Source organism: Mus caroli, unplaced genomic scaffold (genome assembly GCF_978045245.1).
Source record: "Mus caroli unplaced genomic scaffold, Mus_caroli_1 scaffold_11, whole genome shotgun sequence".
NCBI lineage: Eukaryota > Metazoa > Chordata > Mammalia > Rodentia > Muridae > Mus > Mus caroli.
Genome location: NW_028227266.1, coordinates 60,960,543 through 60,983,857, shown reverse-complemented (window position 1 = coordinate 60,983,857; position 23,315 = coordinate 60,960,543). Strand labels below are relative to the sequence as shown.

General features: G+C 47.0%; 1 protein-coding gene and 1 long non-coding RNA gene across 5 annotated transcripts in view; both read right to left on the bottom strand.

The window, feature by feature from the left end:
• Nucleotides 1–9,773: 9,773 nt before the first annotated feature.
• LOC115031916 (uncharacterized) lies at nt 9,774–11,802 on the bottom strand. The gene is made up of 3 exons (XR_003837551.1): nt 11,783–11,802; nt 10,496–10,577; nt 9,774–9,825 (listed from the first exon to the last, which is right to left on the bottom strand). It is a non-coding gene; the product is annotated as an uncharacterized LOC115031916 (long non-coding RNA).
• An 8,842-nt stretch (nt 11,803–20,644) lies between these two features.
• Nucleotides 20,645–23,315, bottom strand: part of Anp32a (acidic nuclear phosphoprotein 32 family member A) — a 37,042-nt gene continuing 34,371 nt past the window's right edge. For 3 of the 4 annotated variants that reach the window (XM_021171437.3, XM_085844692.1, XM_021171440.3), the window contains exons 6-7: nt 20,941–21,004; nt 20,645–20,750 (exon numbers count right to left, since the gene is read on the bottom strand). In XM_021171437.3, coding sequence (XP_021027096.1) covers nt 20,689–20,750; nt 20,941–21,004 — 126 coding nt within the window. In that variant the 3' untranslated portion in view covers nt 20,645–20,688. The remainder of the gene's footprint in view (nt 20,751–20,940; nt 21,005–23,315) is intronic. The other variant, XM_085844691.1, reaches the window with a different exon arrangement.

Below are 23,315 nucleotides of genomic sequence, written 5' to 3'. Positions count from 1 at the left end.
TCCACCATAGAACACATGCACACTCTTAAAACAGAATGGAAAGACTATTGCTGGCCCATGGCTACATAGGGAACTTGCCCAAAGCTTGCAGCCCCAAGCCTTGCCTTCCTTTTATGCATAAAACCCACATCCTGGCCGACACACTCTGACTAGCAAGAACAGTTGTGACCTGTTAGAGTATTTACTGCTTTTTAAGATTGGGTTCCTGAATCAATAAGCTCCCCTTTCTGTCAGAAGCTGGGGGCTATCCTGCATTGAGCAGTGGCTGAGTCCTACCCTATGCCCTGTGTCTATGGATTCACAGCCTCAAAGTGCCTCTATCTCCCAAGTTCAAAGCCTAGACTGGCTGTAAAGAGGAAGGGGCTGGGCTGGGAGGGAGAGGGGAGGGGGTGGGGTGGGGAAAGAGGTCCACTTGTCCTGCAGCTCCCCTTTAAATTGATGTTTATGAGCCAGACCTAGTGGCCCACACCTTTAATCCCAACACTTGAGAGGCAGTCAGAGCTTTGTGAGTACAAGGCCAGCTTGGTCTACACAACGAGTTTCAGCCAAAGCTACAAAGTGAGTCTCTATCTAAAAAAAGGTTCCTTAAGAATTTTTGGACCTTTTGTGCTTCTAAGAACCAAACCTAGGACCTCAGAAATGCTAAGCAAGCTGTATATTGCTAAGTTATACACTCAACCATCCCTTTATTTATTTATTTATTTTTAATTTTTGTCAGGACATCAAGATGGCTCACAGGGTGAAGGAACTTGCACAACAAGCCTGTTAACAGGAATTGCATCCCCAGGAACCCATGCAAAGGTGAAAGGAGAGAACCAGGTCCACAGAGACGCCCTCTGGTCTTCATGTGAGCATCACCACATGTGTGCACCCATGCACCCACCCATGCACCCACCCCCCACACCCACGCACCCACCCACCCATGTACCCACACCCCACCCCCCCATGCACCCACCCCACACACACCCACACACCCACCCACCCATGTACCCACCCCCACCCACCCATGTACCCACCCCCACCCACCCCCCATGCACCCCCCACACCCCCACACACCCCCACACATGCACCCACCCACACCCCACCCCACCCCACACCCACGCACCCACCCACACACCCACACACACCCATGCACTCCCCCCACATCCCCATGCACTCTCACACACACACCCAAGCACCCTACCACCACCACCACCACCCCACACACACACATGCACCCACCCACACATAGGAAATAAATAAATGTTACAGGTGACTGTGAGTCTCCCATGGGTGCTGGAAACCAAACCTGGGTCCTCTGCAAGAGCAGCAAGTGCTCTTAATCTCTCAGCCATCTCTCCAGCCCCCACATGTAGATTTTCTGCATTCTTCGTTACGGCTGCACTGTTTTCCACAGCACAGTTTTATGAGAATAGTAACCAACTCCCTTTCTATTTTTTTAATATTTATTTATTTATTATATGTGAGTACACTGTAGCTGTCTTCAGACACTCCAGAAGAGAGCATCAGATTTTGTTACGGATGGTTGTAAACCACCATGTGGTTGCTGGGATTTGAACTCAGGACCTTTGGAAGAGCAGTCGGCGCTCTTAACCACTGAGCCATCTCACCAGCCCTCCCTTTCTATTTTTAAGTTATGTGCATTGGTGTAAAGATGTCAGATCTCCTAGAAATGGAGTTACAGACAGTTGTGAGCTGCCATGTGGATGCTGGGAATTGAACCTGGGTCCTCTGGAAGGGTAGCCAGTGCTCTTAACCACTGAGCCTGGAATTTTTTATTTTTGACACCATTTCAAAACACTGTGTGTGTGTGCACTGCAGAGTGTGGAGCTGCTGAGCGTCCGGCTCCACAGCTTCTCTCACTGGGGTACTTTCACCCTATGCATGTCAAGCTTCCCTATCTGTGAAACTGGGCTGGTAGCCCCTACCCCACAGTGCCATGAGACTGGAAGCTTTGTATCTGTAAAGCTCTGAAGTTCTGAGCAGGTACCTTCCACCTCCTGCCAACTTTTATCAATACATGTGCCTTGCCCGCTTGTGTGAGCACTTTTGTAAGACAGTTTTCTAAAAAGAGACGGTGCCATGAGATGGACGTCATAGTTCATGTCATTTGATCTTAGCACTCTAGACGCTAAGGCAGGAAGATTGCAAGCCCGGGCTTAGCCTGGGTTATTCAGCTTGGGCTACAGAGCTAGACCATGTGTATAAACAAACAACCAAGACAGGGAGGGAAGAAGGAAGGAAGGGAGGAAGGAAGGAAGGAAGGAAGGAAGGAAGGAAGGAAGGAAGGAAGGAAGAAGGAAAGGGTGAGGAAAGAAGGAAGGCAGAGAAGGTAAGGGCTAAAATGCCTGTCAAAGCACCCGACCTGATCCACAGTTACTGGTGTCTGAGCCAACCCTCTACCATACACTTGTTCTCCCTCTAGGTCCAGCCTTTTAAAGATTTTATTTATTTATTTTATATATATGATGAGTACACTGTAGCTGTCTTCTGATAGACCAGAAGAGGGCATCAGATCTCATTACAGATGGTTGTGAGCCACCATGTGGTTGCTGGGAATTGAACTCAGCATCTCTAGAAGAGCAGTCAGTGCTCTTAACCACTGAGCCATCTCTCCAGCCATACTTCTTTTCAAACATTCACAGGCTGGAGATTTGGCTCAGTACAGTGCTTGTCTAGCATGCACGAAATCTTGAGTTCAGTCCCTGACACTGCTTAAAGCAACCGTGGTTACACACCTGTAATCCTGCCACTGGTGTATGGAGAAAGGCGTGGTGGCCCACGCCTTTAATCCCAGCACTTGGGAGGCAGAGGCAGGTGGGTTTCTGAGTTTGAGGCCAGCCTGGTCTACAAAGTGAGTTCCAGGACAGCCAGGGCTACACAGAGAAACCCTGTCTCAAAAAACAAAAAAACAAAAACAAAAACAGAGAGAGAGAGAGAGAGAGAGAGAGAGAGAGAGAGAGAGAGAGAGAGAGAGAGAGAGAGAGAGAGAGAAAGATCAGAAATTCAAAGGCATCCTGGACTAGAGAGTGAGTCTGACATCAGCCTAGGCTACATGAGACACCCCTCCCCAGTTAAACATTCTTGATCCATGGTTAGAAGCAAGACTTGAATTTTGGAACTTGAGTTTAACAGAGGTGTGAAAGTTTCAAGTTCATATGCTTGCTGACCTCAGGATGCCAAGTCTGGATATGAATCATCCAGGCATCGCAGCTGGCTCGCCAGACAACGTGGCCACAGAGAACACATCCCAGCCTCATCCGTAGCAGTCACAGCCTGGAAAACAACAGAGGACTAGTTAAATAATTCACTGCTTACCCACACAGTGGATTACTGTGTCACCATTTAAAACAGAAAGAAGGCCCTCTCTGTACCCAGAACAACATCCAAGATATATTTCTCTCAATGAGAAACCAAGAGTGGAAGCTTTGGTACCCAGATCCCTCGCTTCATCAGGCTGAAGACGTGTGCTTCCTCACTCCGTGGCATATTTGAAATGAAGATGGATTGCCATCAAAGGCCCATCATGCTTTTTTATTCTTAGAATATAAAATAACAACATGTGTTACAATTTATAGCATTTGGAATGTTATTTAAGTCAATAGCATTTACCAAGTTCAAGGCATTGTCTTACATGATATGAATATCTTACCTATATTTTTCTTTTTACTGTATTTATTTAGTCAATATGTGAGTGTGCATGTGTGCTTGTGTTCACCTGCTAAAGCACACACACATGTGTGTGCAGATAAGAGGACAGACAGACAGCCCAAGGGACGTGGGTCTTTCCTTCCACCATAGAAGTCTGGCAATCAGATTCAGGTCACTGGGCTTGGCAGCAAGCTCCTTTACTAAGCTATCTGGCAGCCCATGCGCGCACGCGCACACACACACACACACACGTGCACATACACAGGCACAGGCACACATTCACACACACGTACACAAGCACACATACACAGACTCCCAAAGTCAAAGAGGCTCCCATATCCATTTGTTGTTTTGATATTTTGATTTTTATCTCTTAAGCCTCTGACAGATTTCATTTTGTTATTATGAAGTATCAAGGGACAGCAGATGAATGCATCCCTTAAGCCTGACCACACATGCTGTGATTTCAAAACTGCAATCCCACAGCTCCGCCTCACATGTGGGTCCCCCATATCAAGCCAACAGAAGCGCAGCACCATGGCTAACCAGCGAGGAAATCCACTGTCCCCTCTGAGGGCAACAGCACAGATGCCAGCTGTGTTGGAATGGGGATTTGTCTTTTAAGTCCTCCATCTCCCTACAGGCTCAGTGGCGTTGACTCTCTGACATCCTCACAGTTCTCAGGGACTGAACTGCTTAAATATCAAGATTCAAAGCAGCATCTTTTCCATTTTTAAAAAATGTATTACTCTGTGTGTGTGTGTGTGATGTGCAAACATAGGCACAAGGTCAGAGAGTAACCCTGCAGCATATATTCTGTCTTCTGACCTTTGTGGGGTAACAAACCCCTTTGCCTACTGAGACTTCCCACTAAGATTTTGGTGGTGGTGGTGGTGGTGGTGGTGGTGGGATAATTGGATCGCAAGTAGCCCAGGCTGCCTCCCTGCCTCCACCTCCCAAGTGCTGGGATTGTTAAGTATGCACCACCATGCCTAGTTTATTCATTGCTGAGAATGAAAGCCATGGCTTTCTGTGTGCCAGGCAAGCAGGCAGTCTGCCCCTTGCACTCCAACCCCAGCTGCTCCAAATGCTATCGGCATGGCTGGAGTTTGGGCAGCCAGTGCCTGTTCTTACTTTATTTGAGTTATGGTGTCAGGTAAATGTAGGAATGCTAAATCTCTTTCAGTCTCCAGAAATGATTCTAAACTTTCCACTTTTAATAAGTGTTTGGGCTGCAAAGATTCTTTGATACCACTTCCCCAGAGGATGTGATATGTTGCTTTCCAGTTGTATTCAGTGTTATAGGAGTCGGGAGATCAGCATCTCAGCATCATGGGAGTGTGTGTGTGTGTGTGTGTGTGTGTGTGTGTGTGTGTGTGTGTGTGTAATAAAGGCGCTCCTGGGAGCTGCTCCAAGTGTCTTGAGTCTATCTCTGTCTAAAGACAAAGGCCTGTGCCATCAGCAGCCATCAGGGATGGAAATTCAGTGCACTCCTGGACTCAGGACTCACAGCACACAGATCCCAAGAGCCGTCAAGAGATCCATGCTGGGGCTGGGGATAGAACAGTCAGCAGATTGCCCAGTGTGCAGGAAGCCCTGGCTTCCACCCCAGTACTACATAAACTAGGCATGCCGTACACACTTATACTAGACCTTGTGTGGTGGAGGCAGGAGGATGAGAGTTTTATGGCCATCCTTCATGGCGACAAAATGAGCTCAAGGCCAGCCAGGGTAACCCAAGACTCTGTCTCCCCTCCCTCCATCCCTCACCCCCCAGATGAGGCCCAGGCTAGCTTCCTGCAGGGTTTTGTTGTTGTTTGGCAGTTTTGTTTTGTTTTGTTTTGTTTTGTTTTGTTTTGTTTTGTTTTGTTTTGTTTTGTTTTAAGATTTACTTACTTTGGGCCAAGCATGGTAATGAACTCCTTTAATCCCAGCACTGGGGAGGCAGAGGCAGGAGGACCTGAGCTCAAGGCCAGCCTGGTCTACAGAGTGGGTTCCAGGACAGCCAGGGCAACACAGAGAAACTTTGTCTTGAAAAACCTGGGCCTGCGAGAACCCTTCAATTTTTATTTCATGTGTATGAATGTTTTGCCTGCACCGCTTGCCTGCCCGGTACTACTCCTAAAAGCCAGAAGATGACACCAGAGTTGGGAGTGGTTGTAAGTGGCCATGTGGGCACTGGGAACTGAACCAGGGTCCTTTGCAGTGCAGCAAGTGCTTTTAACCACTGAAACATCTTTCCAGTCCCACTAAAGTCACATTGTAAGTACCTGATGAAGTATACCATGAAGAGACACCCAAATAGGCTCACAAAAACAAATTGTAGTATATTTCAAATATCTGTATTTTTAGTTGGATTTAATTCTGTTTCACTTCATTATATAGACAAAAGTCTCATATATCCAAGTGTGTATGAAACTACAGATGACTAAAATAGGCCCTTTTCATACAAAAACAAAGTTAAAATTAATTTGTTCTATTTTTACTAACCAGGAGATAATTACAGAATTCATAAACATTCACCCACAGTGCAATGGTTATACATTCCTGACATGAAAAATCATATTATCTACAATTACTTTAAAAATCAAAATGAGGGCTGGAAAGATGGCTCAGTGATTAAGAGCACTGACTGCTCTTTCAGAGGTCCTGAGTTCAATTCCCAGCAACCACTTGGTAGCTCACAACCATTTGCAAGGGGGTGTGATGACCTCTTCTGGTGTGTCTGAAGAGAGCAATGGTGTACATAAAATAAATAATCATTTTAAATTTTAAAATCAAAATGAATTTAAAGATAAGCAATACGTGGAGAGAAATAAATGGTACCAAACATGAAGCATGGGATTAACACAGTTACTTCACGAACCAGCTCCCACAAATCTCACAAAAACACTAGGTATCTTCCCCCACCAAGGAAAGGGCATAGGGAGAGAACTTAAAGAACCATGTGAATTTTTATCAAGGACCTGGGTTCAACTCCCAGCTTCAGACCCACGTAAACATCATGAATAATAATCTAAATCAAAAACAGTACCTTGTAAGGAGCCTGGAGGGATGGCTCAGTGGTTAAGAGCATGTGTTCCACTTGTAGAGGTCCTGGGTTTTGTTCCCAGCACCCACACACATCAGGAGCCTCACAGTTACTTGAAACTTCAGATTCAGGGGATGTAGCAGGTCTGGCTTCCTCCAGCACCTACACACACACAGGAAGGACACACACGGGAAGGACACACACAGACACACACACACATATGGGAAGGACACACACACACACATGAAGGACACACACAAATTTAAAAATAATAAATCTTTCAAAGTATTTAATTCAGGCCACCAAGATGGCTCACCAGATAAGAATGCAAGCCACTCAACCCCGAAGAGAGAGGAGTTCAGTTGCCAAGGCTCACAACGACAACGACAACAATGACGATGACAGAAGGCAGAGCTGAGTCCTTAGTATCGTCTTCTAACTCACTCCCTTTCACATGCGCATTCACAGTGAGTACATGATTGCACACACTAAGAATGAGAAATAAAATTATATGAACTATTTAGCTTTATCAGCATAAAAAGACTATGGATTAAAAATGAAATTAAATCAAGCTCCTCTTACAAAATGAGAGAGGGGGCACAAGGCAGCCATGATGCAGATGCAGGCAGGCAGACCCTCTCACATACCACATGGGATAAAGAAGCTCAAAACTTTCAGGAAAATCATTTGCTAGTATTGAATATTCAAAAAGTAAAACAAAGCCACCAACCTCTGGCACACGTCAAGAATCCACATTAAGGAAGGAACAATCAAAACCTGGCCTGAGACAATATTCCCCAAGCCTTGTTGGCAAAAAGCTGGAGGCTAGCATGCGACAACAGTCTATACAGGCCACACGCACACAGTGGGGGACACTGTGGACTGAAAATCAAGCCTTTGAAATCAGCTTAGTGAAGCTACAGACTTGAGTGAAAGAGGAAACGCATTACTGTGTTCTTAAATGAGTTAGAGGTGGGTCATGAGACGGTTCATTGATTGGTTGGTTGGTTGGCTGGTTGATAGAGATTAGATCTCACTATGTAGCTCTGTCTGGCCTGGAACCCACTGTGTAGAATAAATTAGCTTTGAACTCATAGAGACCTGCCTGTCCCTGCCTCCTGAGTGCTGGGATTGCAGGTGTTAGCCACTATATCCAACCATGGTCCAACGTTTCTATTTACAGTGTGTGTGTGTGTGTGTGTGTGTGTGTGTGTGTGTGTGATGTGCCATGGTGCATATGTAGAGGTCAGAGGACGACTTTAGGAGATTATTTTTCCTCCTTCCTCCTTGGGTTCAGGTGTTGGAGCTGGGGAGCAGGCGCTTTGACTCACTAAACTGTCTCACTAGCCCCGTTCACGTTGGTAATATGAAAAATCATGCTGAAGTATTTTAGTTGACTGTAAAAACACATTAACATTCTAGGTGATTGTGAATTGGCTATGGTTGCCAGTCTGTGATCTTGGTTTTGCATATAATCGCCATGCTGTTGTTTAATTACAGCATTTTTTTTTTTTTTTTTTTTTTTTTTTTGGTTTTTCGAGACAGGGTTTCTCTGTATAGCCCTGGCTGTCCTGGAACTCACTTTGTAGACCAGGCTGGCCTCGAACTCAGAAATCCGCCTGCCTCTGCCTCCCGAGTGCTGGGACTAAAGGCGTGCGCCACCACGCCCGGCAGCATTTTTTTTGTACACAAAGAAAGCCCGATAATATATTTGCCACCTCCATTCAATAATTAACCTTTTTCTATACTTACTTTATCACATGTACATTGATCCATATAATTTTTATGCATTACTAAATAAATTCCAGAAATCAGTACCACTTCATCTCTGAGTGCTTCAGCACACACACCATTAGCTGTGGCTCAGTGTTTATTTACAGTTGCACGGCTTCTTAGTTTACACACAGTGAAGCGCATAAATCTTACATGGTTGATGAATTTTGATAAATGCATACACATGTATAATCCACACCCAATTAAGATGTAGAGTAATTCCACCATTCCAGGTCCACCTTCCCACCTCTCCAATATATTCCCATCCCCAAGCGCCTGGTAGCAAACCAATATCTGACACCTACCACTCTACATTACTTTTGATTGTTGTTACACTTCATATGAGCACTTGGGGATGTAGCTCAGTGGTAGAGCATGTGTATTTAGTGTGCACAGGGCTCTGGATTCCACCCCCAACATTATGCTGAGCACACACTCATATGAGTGCGCACGCACTTGCGCACTCGCACGCGCACACACACACAATCTGTGGTGGGCTAAGTGAGATTGCTTAGTGGGTAGTGTTTGCTGGACAAGCATGAAGACCTGAAATCAGGTCCCCAGAACCTACATAAAAGCCAGGGGTAGTGGAATGTACCTGTGACCCCAGCACCGAATAAGGTGGAAACACGGGATCCTGGGGGCTTGCTGCTAAGAGGAGGATCTCTATGAGTTCAAGGCCAGCCTGGTCTACATGGTGAATTCCAAGATAGCTAGGGTTACATAGAGAAACCCAGTCTCAAAAAGAAAACCAAAAACCAAAAACCAAAAACCAAAAACCAAAAACCAAAAACCAAAAACCAAAAATCTGCTCTGATCTCTCGGGTCTTGGAAACATTAAGAGGAAAGCACTGGGTAGGATGCAGCTCAGCTGGAAGACGGCCTGCCTAGCCCACATGAAGCCCTGGCTTCAACCCCCACCACCACAATAACAGAGCATGTTTGTAATACCAGCACCAGGAGAGTGGAAGCAGGAAGGAGGGACAGAAGTTCAAAGTAGTCTTTGACTACTTAGCAAGTTGAGGGCTTCCCTGGAATATATGAGACCTTGCCTCAGATGAACTAACAAACAGGCAAGCATGCCCAAGATCCCTCTGGGATGGGCCCACAGTGGTTCTTTCTGCACTGTTTAGATAGTTGGAGTCCCCTGACCAGATGATTGGAGCAGTGGCTGGTGTCTGTTATGATATCGATACGAATGTCTCCCAAAGGCTCCTATGGGAAAATCTGATCCCCAGCTGGTAGGCACGATCACTGGGAAGTGACTGGGTCCGTGAGGGCTTTGGCTCCATCACAGAGCTTACCTGTTGATAGATTCCTAATTGACAGCTTTATGGTGTGATGGCAGAGACATCAGGAAGTGGGGCCCACTAGGAAGAAGTAGATCATTAGAGATAGGCCTTTGAGGGATGACATATATTGCCTCCTTCCCTTTCAAATATCTCTTCTCTGCTTCCTGCCCATCCTGAGGTGGGCAGCTGTTCCACCCTGCCTTTCCACCATGGCATGTTACATCAGAGGCCTAGACTCAGGGATCTAGCTGGCCCGACTGCCTGTGAAACCATGAGTGAATGTGCCTCTATGTCACTCCTCTCAGATATCTGTCCCAGCACCAGGAGCTAACCATCTGTCATGGCCCAAAGAAACCTAGGACAAGTCTCACTCCGCACCTGTGGCTCCTCCCCGCACTTCTCACCCCGCCCCCTACCCTAAACCTCTCTAGCTCGAAGGCTGGAGAGCCTGCTTCCCTTCTCTCAGCTTCGAATTCTCCTCCAGATGAGGCTGGCAGTTCTATCCCTCATGCTACAATAAACCTCTTCTCAATCTTACCTTGGAGCGATCTTGTCCTTATTTTCATTCCCTGTCTAAAGCAAAAACTGTCCGATCCCGGGCAAGGTTCCCTGATGCAAGTGGTAATTGGCTCCAACAGCCTACTTTGGCCTGGGACGTGCAGAGAACAGTGGAACTAACTGAATATCCAAGGCGCAGCCGTGTGTTTGAGTAACAAAAGGTGCCATTCGTTTTAAGTCTCATAAATACCTGTTCACAGCTTGGCTGCTGTGGGTGCCTCCCGATTTTCTCCTTGACTTCCGACTTCTGGTGATGAGGTCTGGGATGCCTGCTGAAGGAAAGCCAGGAGAGGAGACACCTGAGACGTGCCTGTGTTTGAGAGAGCCTGTACCTGGGGTTCCAACACAGGACTTCCCTCTGGAACTGGTCTAGGAGAGTGGATGGATCCAGGGTGACAGAAAATCGGGAGGCACGGGGAGATTTGAGAGGGCTCCAAATGAGGGGCCAACAGGCTCCAAAGATTCAGAAAAGACAAACAGAACACAAATCCGCCAGCAATCTGTAAACAATTGTCCCACGGGAATGGGAGGGTGTAGTACGTTTCCTGCCCACAGTTGAACCGTGTCGAAATTGCAGAAAAGAACAAAGGCTGTTTTCCTGTTTTATGACATTTATGTATGTATGTATGCATGCATGTATGTATGTATGTATGTATGTATGTATGTATGTATGTATTTAGTGTACTTGTGGTGTGTTTTGGGATGCAAACACGCAGAGGTGCGCATGTGGAGGTCAGAAAACAATTGGCTGAAGCTGTTTCTCCCCATGTGGGTCTTGGGGACAGAACTTGGGTCTTCAGCGTTAGTAGGACACACCTCACCTGCTCTGCCCAGAAGGGTTATTTTTTTTTTTTTTTTTTTTACCCTTACACTTCAACTTTTAGGAACCAAACATGATGGTTAATTTTGATATCAATTTGTAGAATTTAGAATCACCATCAAAGCTCTAGGTGCCACGAGTCACTGCCTGGCTACTGACCTGACTTCATCTTCTCCCCACATTAAGTCAAAAGACCTACCCTGAATGTGAATGGCCCCATTCTACACCCTAGGCCCTGAACTGAATAAAAAGAAGAAAGTAGGCTAAACACCAGAGTTGTCCTCTCTGCTTCCCGACTGTGGACCCATTGCTACCAGCAACATTACTCTCCTGTTGCCATGACTACCCACCAACCCATACCCTCAACTGAGAGTCAAACAAGCCTTCCTTCCTTAGCCGGTCCCATTGGCTGTTAGAACAACGAGGAAAGTAACTAGTAGTAACTCCTTGTAGCTCATGGGTTAGCAGAAGGCAGGCATTCTCCATCGCACCTTTGTCAGCTTTGTCTGACAAAGGTCTTTCCTTGTGACCCTGTTCCCTGGCAGTCTTCAAGTGAAGCAGCCACCAGGGGGGCTGTTGTACTTCATGGGCTCCTATACCTGGACTTGGGGGATCCTTCTCATTTTCCATGAATGCCTCATTTCTCCCCTCTCCTACCTTGGTGTCTATGTTACTTCTGTCATTGTGACAAATATCTGGGGGAGATGAGTTACTTAAAATGACAAAATATTTACTTTGGCTCGTGACCTCAGAACTTTTGATCTGTGGTCAACCAAGTCCATTTCTGGGCTTGTGCTGAGGTAGGAAGCTACCATGGAAGGGAGCAAAGCTGTTCATCTCAAAGGGGAGACACAGGTGGATGTGGGGGAAACGTGGAAGGAGAGATGGGGTAGGGCTAAACACTTCTTGAGAAAAGCTCTCTTGTAGCCCAGGTTGGCTAGGAACTGGCTGAGGCTAAGGCTAACCTTGAATTCTTGATGTCTTTGTCTCTACCTCTGAAGTGCTAGGAAAACACCCCTCACCTCCAGTGAGGCTCCTTTCTCCACCCTGGACATCCCCACCTCTGGCCTGCAGCTCCTCTGCTGGCCCTCTCCTTCTTCGTTCCTGACAATTTCGACTCACCTCCTTAACCAGCTTAGAATTTGAACTGTACCCTCATAACTCTCCAAAGAGTCTACTTTAGGGGGCTACTGTTTGTTTGTTTGTTTTGAGACAGGGTCTCATGTATCCCAGCCCAGCATTGAACATAGTATGCAGCTGAAGATGACCTTGAACTTCTGATCCTTCTGTCTCCGACTCCCAAGCGCCATGATTATGGGTGTGCACCACCATGCCCAGTTCTTACAGTATCAGGGAAGGAACCCAAACACTGTGCATGTTAGATAAGAACTTTACCCACTCAGCTTCAGTCCCAACTCCTTAATCTACCACGTTAAAGCCACACTCAATCGTTGGCTGCCTTGTGCTTGCTTTCCCACCCACCCAGAACAACTTCCTCATGCCTTCTGTCCCCACCTCAAGCCCCTACCCCCACCCTACCCTTCACTGTACCTGTGTCTTATTGGTGATCCCAGATTATATTTTCTTCAAACACTAACAAGTATCCCCCTTCCAATTCCCCACCAGGGAATCAACCCACTTAGGTGATCAGTGGCCTTTCTCTTGCTCTCCGGATACAAAGGATGAGGCATGTCCTGTCTCTATGGAAGACTGTATTAGTCAAGGGTCTCGAAAGTAACAAAACTTATAGAATGAATCTATATATATATACAAAGGGAATTTATTGGAATGACTTACAGGCTCCAGTCCAGCTAATCCAACAATGGTGGGCTGTGAACTGAAAGTCCAAGAATCTAGAAGTTGCCCAGTCCATGGGGCTGGATGCCTCGGCTGGTCTTTAGTGTACACTGGAATCCTGAAGAAGCAGGATCTCATGCCAAGGGGGAGATGGACTTGCTAACAAGGTGAGAGCAAGCAGGCAAAGAGAAAAAGCGGCTTTCTTCCATGACCGCATACGGACTTCCAACAGAAAGTATGGCCCAGGTTAAAGATGTGTATCGTTATCTTCCCCCTCAAGATCTGGACTTGAAGTGGATCTTCCTACTTCAAAGTAAGCAAAACTTCCTCATTGGTGTGCCCTCATTTTTTATTTTAGTTAATTTCATATGTAGTCATGTTGACAATGAAGAATACCAATCACAAGTCAAACTTGTATTTAAATCCAAGACCCCGTGCTTCCCTATTACCCAATGCCATCCATAACTCTTTCTCCTGCACCATCCTAGCAAAATGTATGCCCTGACCTCCTGAGCCTTCTAGGGATGGGCAATAAGAGGTAGCTTGTCCAAGGTCACATAAACCTCCTGGCACTGGCCCATCCAAGAGTTTAGCATCTTGAGCTATGCAGCCTCACCTGATTTTTAAAGCCCCAGACACGACTGTTGATGCTTGGAAACAGCCAGCAGCATCTCTGCAAGCAGCAAGAGGCTCATTCTTGAGTTTCATACTTGAGTTTTAGAACATGTTTGTTATGAGACATCTGTCCCCAGGGATCATGGGAATACTGTGTCACTGGTTTGGAAGCAGAGAGAGTTGCAGAGATGAGAGAAAGGACTGTGTTAGGTCTGAGAGCTTGAGTCCTTGAGGGAAAGTGTGAAATTAGTCAAGACGAATCTTGCTGTGTTCAACCGTAAACCATGCTAGCCCTGAGAACGTAGGATACATGCTCTGTATTCAAAACGGGAGGCTATGGGCTCTGATGCTACTGATGCCTTTCTGGCTAGGTGACCTTGAGTGGATAATGACTATTTTGAAGAAAGTTTTGACAAGCAAACAGCAAATCATCAGCTCCTGAAGTGACTCTGTCTGTGCTGGCTAGGGTTTTTGTTTGCTTGTTTTGCATTTTTTTGTTGTTGTTTTTTGGTTTTTTTCAAGACAGGGTTTCTCTGTGTAGCCCTGGCTGTCCTGGAACTCTGTAGACCAGGCTGGCCTCGAACTCAGAAATCCACCTGCCTCTGCCTCCCAAGTGCTGGGATTAAAGGCATGCGCCACCACACCCAGCTGTTTTGCTTTTTTAGATGTATTTATTTTACTATATGTAAGTACACCACACACCAGAAGAGGGCATCTGGGGCTGGTGAGATGGCTCAGTGGGTAAGAGCACCCGACTGCTCTTCTGAAGGTCCAGAGTTCAAATCCCAGCAACCACATGGTGGCTCACAACCATCTGTAATGAGATCTGACTCCCTCTTCTGGTGTGTCTGAAGACAGCTACAGTGTACTTACATATAATAAATAAATAAATCTTTAAAAAAAAAAAAAAAAAAGAGGGCATCTGATCTCATTACAGATGGTTTGTGAGCCACCGTGTGGTTGCTGGGATTTGAACTCAGGACCTTCAGGAAGAACAGTCAGTGCTCTTAACCTCGGAGCCATCTCTCCAGCCCAAGATTTCTTAGGCTTGGTAATTTAAACTTAACTTTAGTCCTCACAGTTGGTTCGTACCTCTAACCACGAGGATTCCAGGTTTGGCAGCAAATGCCTTTACCCTCTGAATCATCTTGCTGTCACATCACTTTAAAAAAGTAGTTTGCGGGCTGGTGAGATGGCTCAGTGGGTAAGAGCACCCGACTGCTCTTCCGAAGGTCCAGAGTTCAAATCCCAGCAACCACATGGTGGCTCACAACCACCCAAAATGAGATCTGACACCCTCTTCTGGTGTGTCTGAGGACAGCTACAGTGTACTTACATATAATAAATAAATCTTTAAAAAAAAAAAAAAGTAGTTTGCAGTCTCTATTTCCCCTTGCTTTTTTCTAGTATCTCCCGATCTTGAGGCATACAGGCAGTTGCTTTCACCTACTCCCTACAGGAGCTATGAAAATTATGTTGACCCAGGTTTGAAACTCAACTCTGCTACTTGTGGGCTGTGTGACAAATTAATTAGATCATTCAATGTCTGTGAGTCTCACTGCCCTTAACGGAATGAATGTGGTACGATCAAACTTTTCTCTCCAGGTCACTGGGAGTATTCAGTTTAATACACCATTCTCCAAACATCCCTCATGGCAAGACTACCTTGGGGATTGATAGAACCTGGAGTCCTGGGTTTTCCAGGTCCCAATCTAGAGTGAACAAGAATTCCCATGGGGTAAAACCTGGCTATCGGACAAACCCCGGGGACTCCAGTCAGGACATCTTTGGAAACACTGGGGTTGAGCATAGGTTACTGTGCCGAGTGCTAAGCAGCTAATCTTCACTGAGAGCTTCCGTGTGTGCAGTCTTTGTAGTGAGGATTGATTATAAACCAAATAGAGTTCTAGTGAATGAAAAGCAGACTTGTTCAAGGACCACTGGGGGTTACCCATTCTGCGCTGGTCAGACCAAGGCTGAATGGAGCCACGGGATGTTAGGTTCCATGGCTTCCTGGCTCTGGTGACAGGCTGCCTTTCCCTGGAACCAGGCTCCTCCTCCCAGTTTCGTGCAGCAAGATCGGTGTGTTTTGCTTTTGGTTGTTGTTGGTTTTTTGCTTGTTTGTTTGTTGAGACTGGGTCTCACTTTGTAGCCCTGACTGGACTAGACCATGCTGGCCTTGAACTCTCAGAGATCCTCCTTCATTCCGAGTGCTGAGAGTAAAGGTGTTTGCCATCATGCATGGCCTAAGAATGGTCTTATTAAGAACTGTCTCTGTGGACCAGGAGAGGCGCCTGCGGTTAAGAGTACCTACTACTGTGTTTGCAGACGAACTGAGCTGGATTCCCAGCCTCTGCTCTGGGTGGCTCACAACTGCCTATGAACTTCAGAGTTTCTGACTTCCTATTCTAGCCTCCTTGGGCACCTGCACCTCATGTAAATATAGCCCCACACAGACACACACATGCATAATTTAAAACATTAAGTCTTTCAAACAATAACCAAACTCTCTCTACCACTATCCAATCATGTCTCTGGACACCAGGCAGGGGCTCCTTGACACCTGCTGTCCTTGTGAGCATGGGACATCATCCAACTGAACATCTGGAGTGGAGAATGTCCCCATCCACTGGACCGTCCACAGTCCAATGGTGCCCCACTAACAGGAATTGTTTGTTATGTTCCTGTGTCTGCTCCTGGAGTCCCAGTGACATTGTCCCCCTGAGTTTGGCTTTCTCTAGTCTCTACCCTGCTAACGCCTTCCTGGCTGGCTTCAGATCTGTCTCCATCTCCAACCTCTCTCTGTCCTATTCTTGCTTATGCCCAGCCTGCCACAGGAACTGCTTGTTAGGGACCCAGGGTGGGAATCCTTCCAAATGTGAACAATGAGTTTTGGGACCAGGATATAAATAGTCTTTGCGAGTCAGCAAACGAGAGCCTGAATTGTTCACCTCTGGCCTGCATCTGCCTGCTAGCACTTCTAACACAGGATAAGAAAGAACCATGTGGTGCCAGAGCCCTGGGGTTTTAAGGCACTTATAAGCTGGAGAGTCACCTTGCCTCTGTTTTTTTAAAGATTTATTTATTTATTTTATGTAAGTTCACTGTAGCTGTCTTCAGACACTCCAGAAGAGGGCGCCAGATCTCGTTATGGATGGTTGTGAGCCACCATGTGGTTACTGAGATTTGAACTCTGGACCTTTGGAAGAGCAGTCGGGTGCTCTTACCCACTGAGCCATCTCACCAGCCCGTCACCTTGCCTCTGAAGCTCCGTTTCCACCTTTGTGCAATCTAGGAGACTGGAGGGAGTGGCGGTCTCAAAGCACGCAGCCTGGAGGCCACACCACAGATCATGCCACCATCCTTTCTCCAGACAATGGCTTGACTAGGAGATGAACCGGAAACCCATTGCTCTGGGAATGTGGAGAGCTGATGACAGGTCCTATTGCCATGGGAAACCTGTAGGGTTGGCTCCTACGGGAAACCCTGCACTTTATACCTCCGTCCTCACCGCAGAGGAGTGTACCAAAGCCCCAAAAAGCTATCTATCATGGGCTTGAGGCTGGGCTCTTCCACTCTCCCGTGATGTGACCTTGGGCCCACCACTTGTCCTCCCTGAACTTCACCAAGTTAGAGGGGATGAACGAGGAGGCTTTTTAGTTTTTAGACAATTTCTCAAGTAACCAGGCTGTCCAAAAGCTTGTTATGCAGGCAAGGATGGCCTTGCGCTAGCCTCCGATTGCCAAGTTCCGGGATGACAGGTAGGTACCACTATGGACACCTAGGACTGGGCAACTGGCCTCTTGGGGTTACTAGCACACTGGTGACCACAGTCGTGACGGTGTGAGCTGAGGAACCAGTTCATGATGCCTCACCCAGTAGTCTTGCACAAGTCAAGGATACAGTCAGTAGGGGGATTTAGTATAAGGACAAGAAAGTTGGCTCTGGGACTAGACATGAGCTCAGCTTCTCAGGGCTCTTCTATACGACACTGATTCACTCTGAGACTCTGAGAAAACCAGCTGGACTGGCTGTGTTTGAAGTTCTGGGCTGGCCACAGGGTCAAGGCTCAGAAACAGTTCACTCTTCCTCCTTTCCATTCAACAAAACTAAAAACACACCCAGTGTGGCAGGCCGGGTTTTACATATTATGCTCAAGGTACTCAGTCCCAGCCTTCCTCATTTAGGGGGGGACAGTTCAAGGGGGACAAAGAATGTACTCGTATGTGCAAACATGTGGAGGCCAGAGGTCAGCCTCAGAGGGTGCTTCTAGCCGTTCATCTTGATTGACACAGGGTCTCTCTGGACAGTGTGGGGCCTGCCAAGTGGGCTAGGCATGCTGACCAGTGAGCCCCAGGGATCTGCCTGTCTGCCTCTCAGTGCTAGGTTACAAGCAGCACACAACACATCCAGCTTTATACAATGGATGCTGAAGGTCCTCAGGTCCTCGTGTTTATACTGAGCATCTCCCTAGAATTTTCATCAACCTTACTCAAAGGTGGATGGAAATACCTGGCCTGATGCAGAAAGGGAGTCCCCTGAAGGCTGCCTGCAAAACGTATTCATTACTCACACCATGTCAATTGAGCCACCACAGAGGGGCTGGGGTCCACAGCATCTGTCCTGACACATCACGCCCATGTTCTTGATACCCTCCTGTAAATACATGCCTGCCTATCTTCCCCCTCATGACCACAAAGCTTAGCCTGCAGGAGACCACCTGACCCTGCTTCTGAAGCCAGAGGTAGCTAGTCTAAAAGAGCAGGTGTCAGGGTGAGGTGAGGCCCAGGTCTTCTCAGACATGTGCAAGAGTCACTGGAACCCTGCCATGATGGCAAGATAGCTGACGCTTGCTATGGAGTGCAAAGCTGTATGGCTGAGAAGATGGGCATGCAACCAGTGTGCCATCCCTGTTCTGACAAGTTTTAGGCAATCTCATACATGACCGTTACAAAAATGCTAGGAGAGGTTTGGCCCAATGAGCATCTTGTCTAAGAGTTGACTGTGAAGAAATGAAGAATCTGTGAGGGGCACTTGGTAGGCAGAGGCAGGCGGATCTCTAGGAGATTGATGCCAGTCTGATTTACAGAGTTCCAGGCCAACCAGTGCGATTTACTGAGAAAACTAATATTTTTTTTAAAAAGAAAAATGAAAGGTGTTAAGTACTTGGGCTTGGTGAGATGGAGATAGCCCACTGAGTACAAGTCTTTGCTGTGGAGCCTGATGCCTCAGGTTCAATCTGAGACCTATGGGATGGGACGAGAAACTGACTCCCCAGAGTTGCCCTGACATGCAAGAAACACACACACACAATGTAAATAGATTTTAAAATGATTACTTATCATTACGTATGATTACTTAAATAGATTTTAAGTGTGATTACTTAAGAGAAGGATGGATGCTGCAGGAGAAACTGGAAATAATCCAACCGTCTACCTATTTGGTTACAATAAATCCAATCAGAACCCAGCCATGGGATTAGCAGGGAACCACCTGAGCGCTTCGGAAAACCCCAAAAAACAGAGACCCAGGACCATAAGTAAAAAATACAATAAATACCAGCTGTTAAGTCTAGGGTTGGTTAAATGTTTTATACATTCCTGAGTTTAAGCATACATTCTTTTACAATACGGAAAAAATTAATCAAAGATATTTTAAAAACAAGAGCAGGAGCTATTTATTGTTGGTGTGCCTTTTAGGTGGCTTGCCTCATTTATTTATTTATAAGTCTTGTACCTTTTCCCCCCTCCTTCCCCCACTTTAAAGAATGTAGCCTTTAAGTAGAGCATATCCCACCCAGATAAGTTTTTGCTGCTTTGCGAACAAAAATTCTCCCTCCATCTCGGTGTAAGGGTATTTACTCTGTAAGAAAGCTGTTTAGCAGGTGACAAAACAAGACTTCCCTCCAGGGCCAGCAGTTGATCCTAGGACAATCAATGGCTTGTAAAGACTCAAAGGAAGCCATCTCCCAAAAAATTGTATAAAAAAGATTTATTGAAATTTATCAATGACAAACAGACATAAAACTCAAAGTTTGGCTCTTCTCAAGGGTGGGAGAAAAATGAGTGGCAGTTGTTCTGTACCAATGAGACGCAGGGTAGGAAGGACACAGCACGTCACTTCTAAAGCGATCTGGAAGAGGGACGCAGAAGGCACACAGCATTCCCTAGGAGAAACCTGTGGCCACTTCAGAGTCCCACCGGGTAAGAAAATACGAGTTTGCATTCCTTTCCTGTGCTCCAATGTATGTGAGAAGGAAAACAAACAGAACAAAACCCCAGAGGACTCTCGCAGGGAGCTCCAGAGCGTAGATTTGTAAAAGGGTTCTAAGTTGGAGCGCCTGAGATGCGTTCTCCTATCATTTCTGCAAAACAAGTTGCTCTAATATTTTACAGAACCAAATAGAACGGTTTTGTTTTTGTTGAAACATGAAGGTTCACTTCTTTCCCATTTTACAAGTATCTCCTCACTCTGCCGGTTTTTGTTTTTTTGTTTTTTGTTGTTATTTTGTTTTTTTCTTTTTGGCTCTCGGGATCACAGCCCCAGAGTAACAAGAGTTCTCTTTGCAAAAAAGCAAAGCCCACTGCCATCTGTGGAGGAAAGGGGAAAAGGGATGAGAGATGGGGACTGTCCCCAAACCAGTGCCAAAATACGCCTTTCGGTTGCTATTTACAAACCGGGGTGCTGGGTGCCTCTGGCAGCGACCACACGAACCGGAACCAGAACAGGAGTTAGTGAAGATGACAGGGGCTGTGAGTCACCTGGCAGAGGCCAGCCGCGGGCCTCCCGGATCAACTCTGGGGATGTAGGACATACCAGAAAATGTTAGACCTCCAAGCCATCCTCTCCAGAGAGTAAGAACAAACACTTGCTTGGTGTGCACTAAGCTACTGCATTTATGGGGACAAAACCAGACACAAGGAAAAAGGAGGGGGGGGAAATAAAGTGTGGCAGTAAAAATAGTATTTTATTCCTCCCCTCCCCCCCACCCCCACCCCCCATCAACCCCCAGTACACTTTTCCCCTCTCCTTCCCACAGCAATGCTACAATCAGAAAAAAATAAGTTTCGGGGGGCAGGAATAGGAGGGGGAGGGGATATGGGTAAAAACAGTCAAATCACAATAGGAATTTCCCCAAACAGGTTCATTCCTTAGTCATCCTCTTCGCCCTCATCGTCCGGTTCTCGTTTTCGCTTCTGACTCCCCTCTTCTTCTGGAAAAATGGAGGGAAAGGGAGAGTTATTAGGCAGCCATCTTCCAGGCAGCCCCACCACCACTGCAAACCAGAACACATCTAGGAAGCGTGGGTGCCCCCTCCCATCGTCTGGCCCTTAAAGCCCAAGCAGGGCAATGCTAGAGTCAAAGGGGTCAGGCTGCCACTGGGAGAGAGAAGGCTGACATACCACCAGCTTCTTCTTCGTCTTCCTCGTCATCCACTTCCCCGTCATTGTACCCTTCCTCATCCTCCTAGAGGCAAAGAAAGACAGCGGGGTGTTAGCAGTGCCCCTGCCGGATCTGGGGAGGCAGCTCCTAGTCCCACCGATCCAAGCTCCAGCCCAGCCCCTAGGTAAAGGCCGGGCCTAGCAGCCCACATTTGTATTCCAGCACCTTGGAGACACAGACTGGTGGAACCCTGGAGCTCGCTGGCAACCGGCTTAGCCAAACCAGCGAGCTCCAGGTTCAAGAGACCCTGGCTCAAAATATAAGGCGGAGAAATTGAGAAATAAAATTGACACTGACTTCTGGCCTCCACACATGGTACATGCACAAACAAACACCTGTGCACACATGCAAGCACATACACTATACCCACACACCTACATGAGTTAGAGAGAGATGTCCCTGCCTAGAAAGGCCTTGCATCCCATCTCAGAGCCCACAATAAGGCTTTCAGCTCAGGGTGAACACACACACACAGTAGGGCTTCTTACTGTTTTGTATCAAGGAACCACCCGAGTCAGATGACTCAACATGTGGGTGGACTACGACATTTCCCACATGAAGTAAGATACTGAGGGTTACCTGGGCTGTGTGGTAGTTTTGGACTACCCCATGTTAGAAACACTGGATGTGAAGCCCCTAGAAAAGAGGCAGCTTGCTAGCATGCAGGCTTTTGGGAGTCCAGGCTCCCTAGGCAGAGAGCTGCCCTGTCGTTGAAAGTAGGCCGTCCTTTCTTGCATCTGTCCTCAATATGGTTTTAGCTTCAAGGAAAGACCCCAGTTTCAGCAAGTCCAGAATCAAGTGGGCAAGCCTAGCTCTCCTGTCCCAGGCCCTCCCCTCAGCCAAGCCTAGGCAGCTGAAGGGTTTGGGTGTGGCGGGTAGATTCAAGGGTCCTTGAGAACCTCATTTCAACCTGCTTGGGATTCAGCCAGCCCTGTGACTTCATCCTCCCATCCTAGGGTCCTTGTTCTGGGTCATTCCCTGGGTTCCATGCTGGTAGCTTCTCTGTACCTGAAGGCCTGGTTTCTATGGTTTCACAGCAGCTGTTTCTAAGAACGGTTGAAGTAAATTCACTTTTACATCATTGGATAGTTCTCTCCCTGGTCTGTTTGCTAAGACTGTGTGGTGTGTGTGTGTGTGTGTGTGTGTGTGTGTGTGTGTGTGTGTGTTTGTGGGTGTGTATTTAAGAGCTCTTTCATTGGTAACTGGTAAAGGGCAGATGGTCAATGAGATTACAAAAAAGTAGAACAAAGTCCACATGTGGGGCTCTTATGACAGCAGGCAGGAATGGTCCAAGGGACAGTCCACCAGCCAGTATGTCCCATTACCTTGTCCTCAAGGAAAGAGGTTCCCGCCTGCAAGTATCCCTCCCTTAAAGGTGGGGCTGTCAGCCTAAACCCAGAAGACAGAGAAACTGCAGGAACAGATGGGAGCCTGGCCTTTCTGCTGGCATCCACCCTCCTGAGCCCTGGGTAGGCAGGCCAGGAACCCCACGCAGGAGCTGTGTGGGCATGTGTACTACAAACAAGGAGGCAGAAAACCAGAAGGAGGGACTATGGCCTGTGTACTGCACATGTGTGCCCGAAGGCACCTGGTTCACGAGTGTGTACTGCAAACCATTTACTAATGGCAAGAACAGATTCAGCATTCTAAACAACTCATGGAAAACTACCCTGCTTTGAGAGACCCTGAGCCTCCAAACTCATGGAACCCCAACACATGGAACAGGGAAGAAGGTATGGGTGCCTGAGACCCGTGGCTGCTGTACCCCTCACCAGACTCCTTCTGTGATGTGACTTTACTCTCAATAACCCAGTGAGAGAGGTGACACGGTCCCTACGTCACAGATGACAAGAAACCCAGAAAAAACAAGAAATCTGTCCAAACGAGCACAGCTCAGAACAAGGCTAGAACCAGCTATTTCAATGATAAGCAGAAGCTGGGGAGTGGTGGCAAACACCTTTAACCCCAACACTCGGTAAGTGGAGGCAGGCGGATCTCTACAAGGTTGAAGCCAGCCAGGTCTACAGAGTAAGTTCTAAGACATCTAAGACAGCCAGAGCTACACAAAGAAACCCAGTCTCAAAACAAACAAACAAACAAAAAACAAAAAAAAAGAAAAGAAAGAAAACAAAAGGTAGGGGCTGGCAAGCCGGCTCAGCAAGTTAAGGGTGCTTGCTGCCAAGCCTGGCAACCTGAGTCCAATCCCCAGAAATCACACAGTGAAAGGACAGACCTGACTCCCAAAAGTTGTCCTCTGATGTCCTCAACGACAGGCCCCGCCCAAAGCACTCGGAGCCTCTGCTTCCGGTATCCCCTCCCTTTCCTTACTCTGACA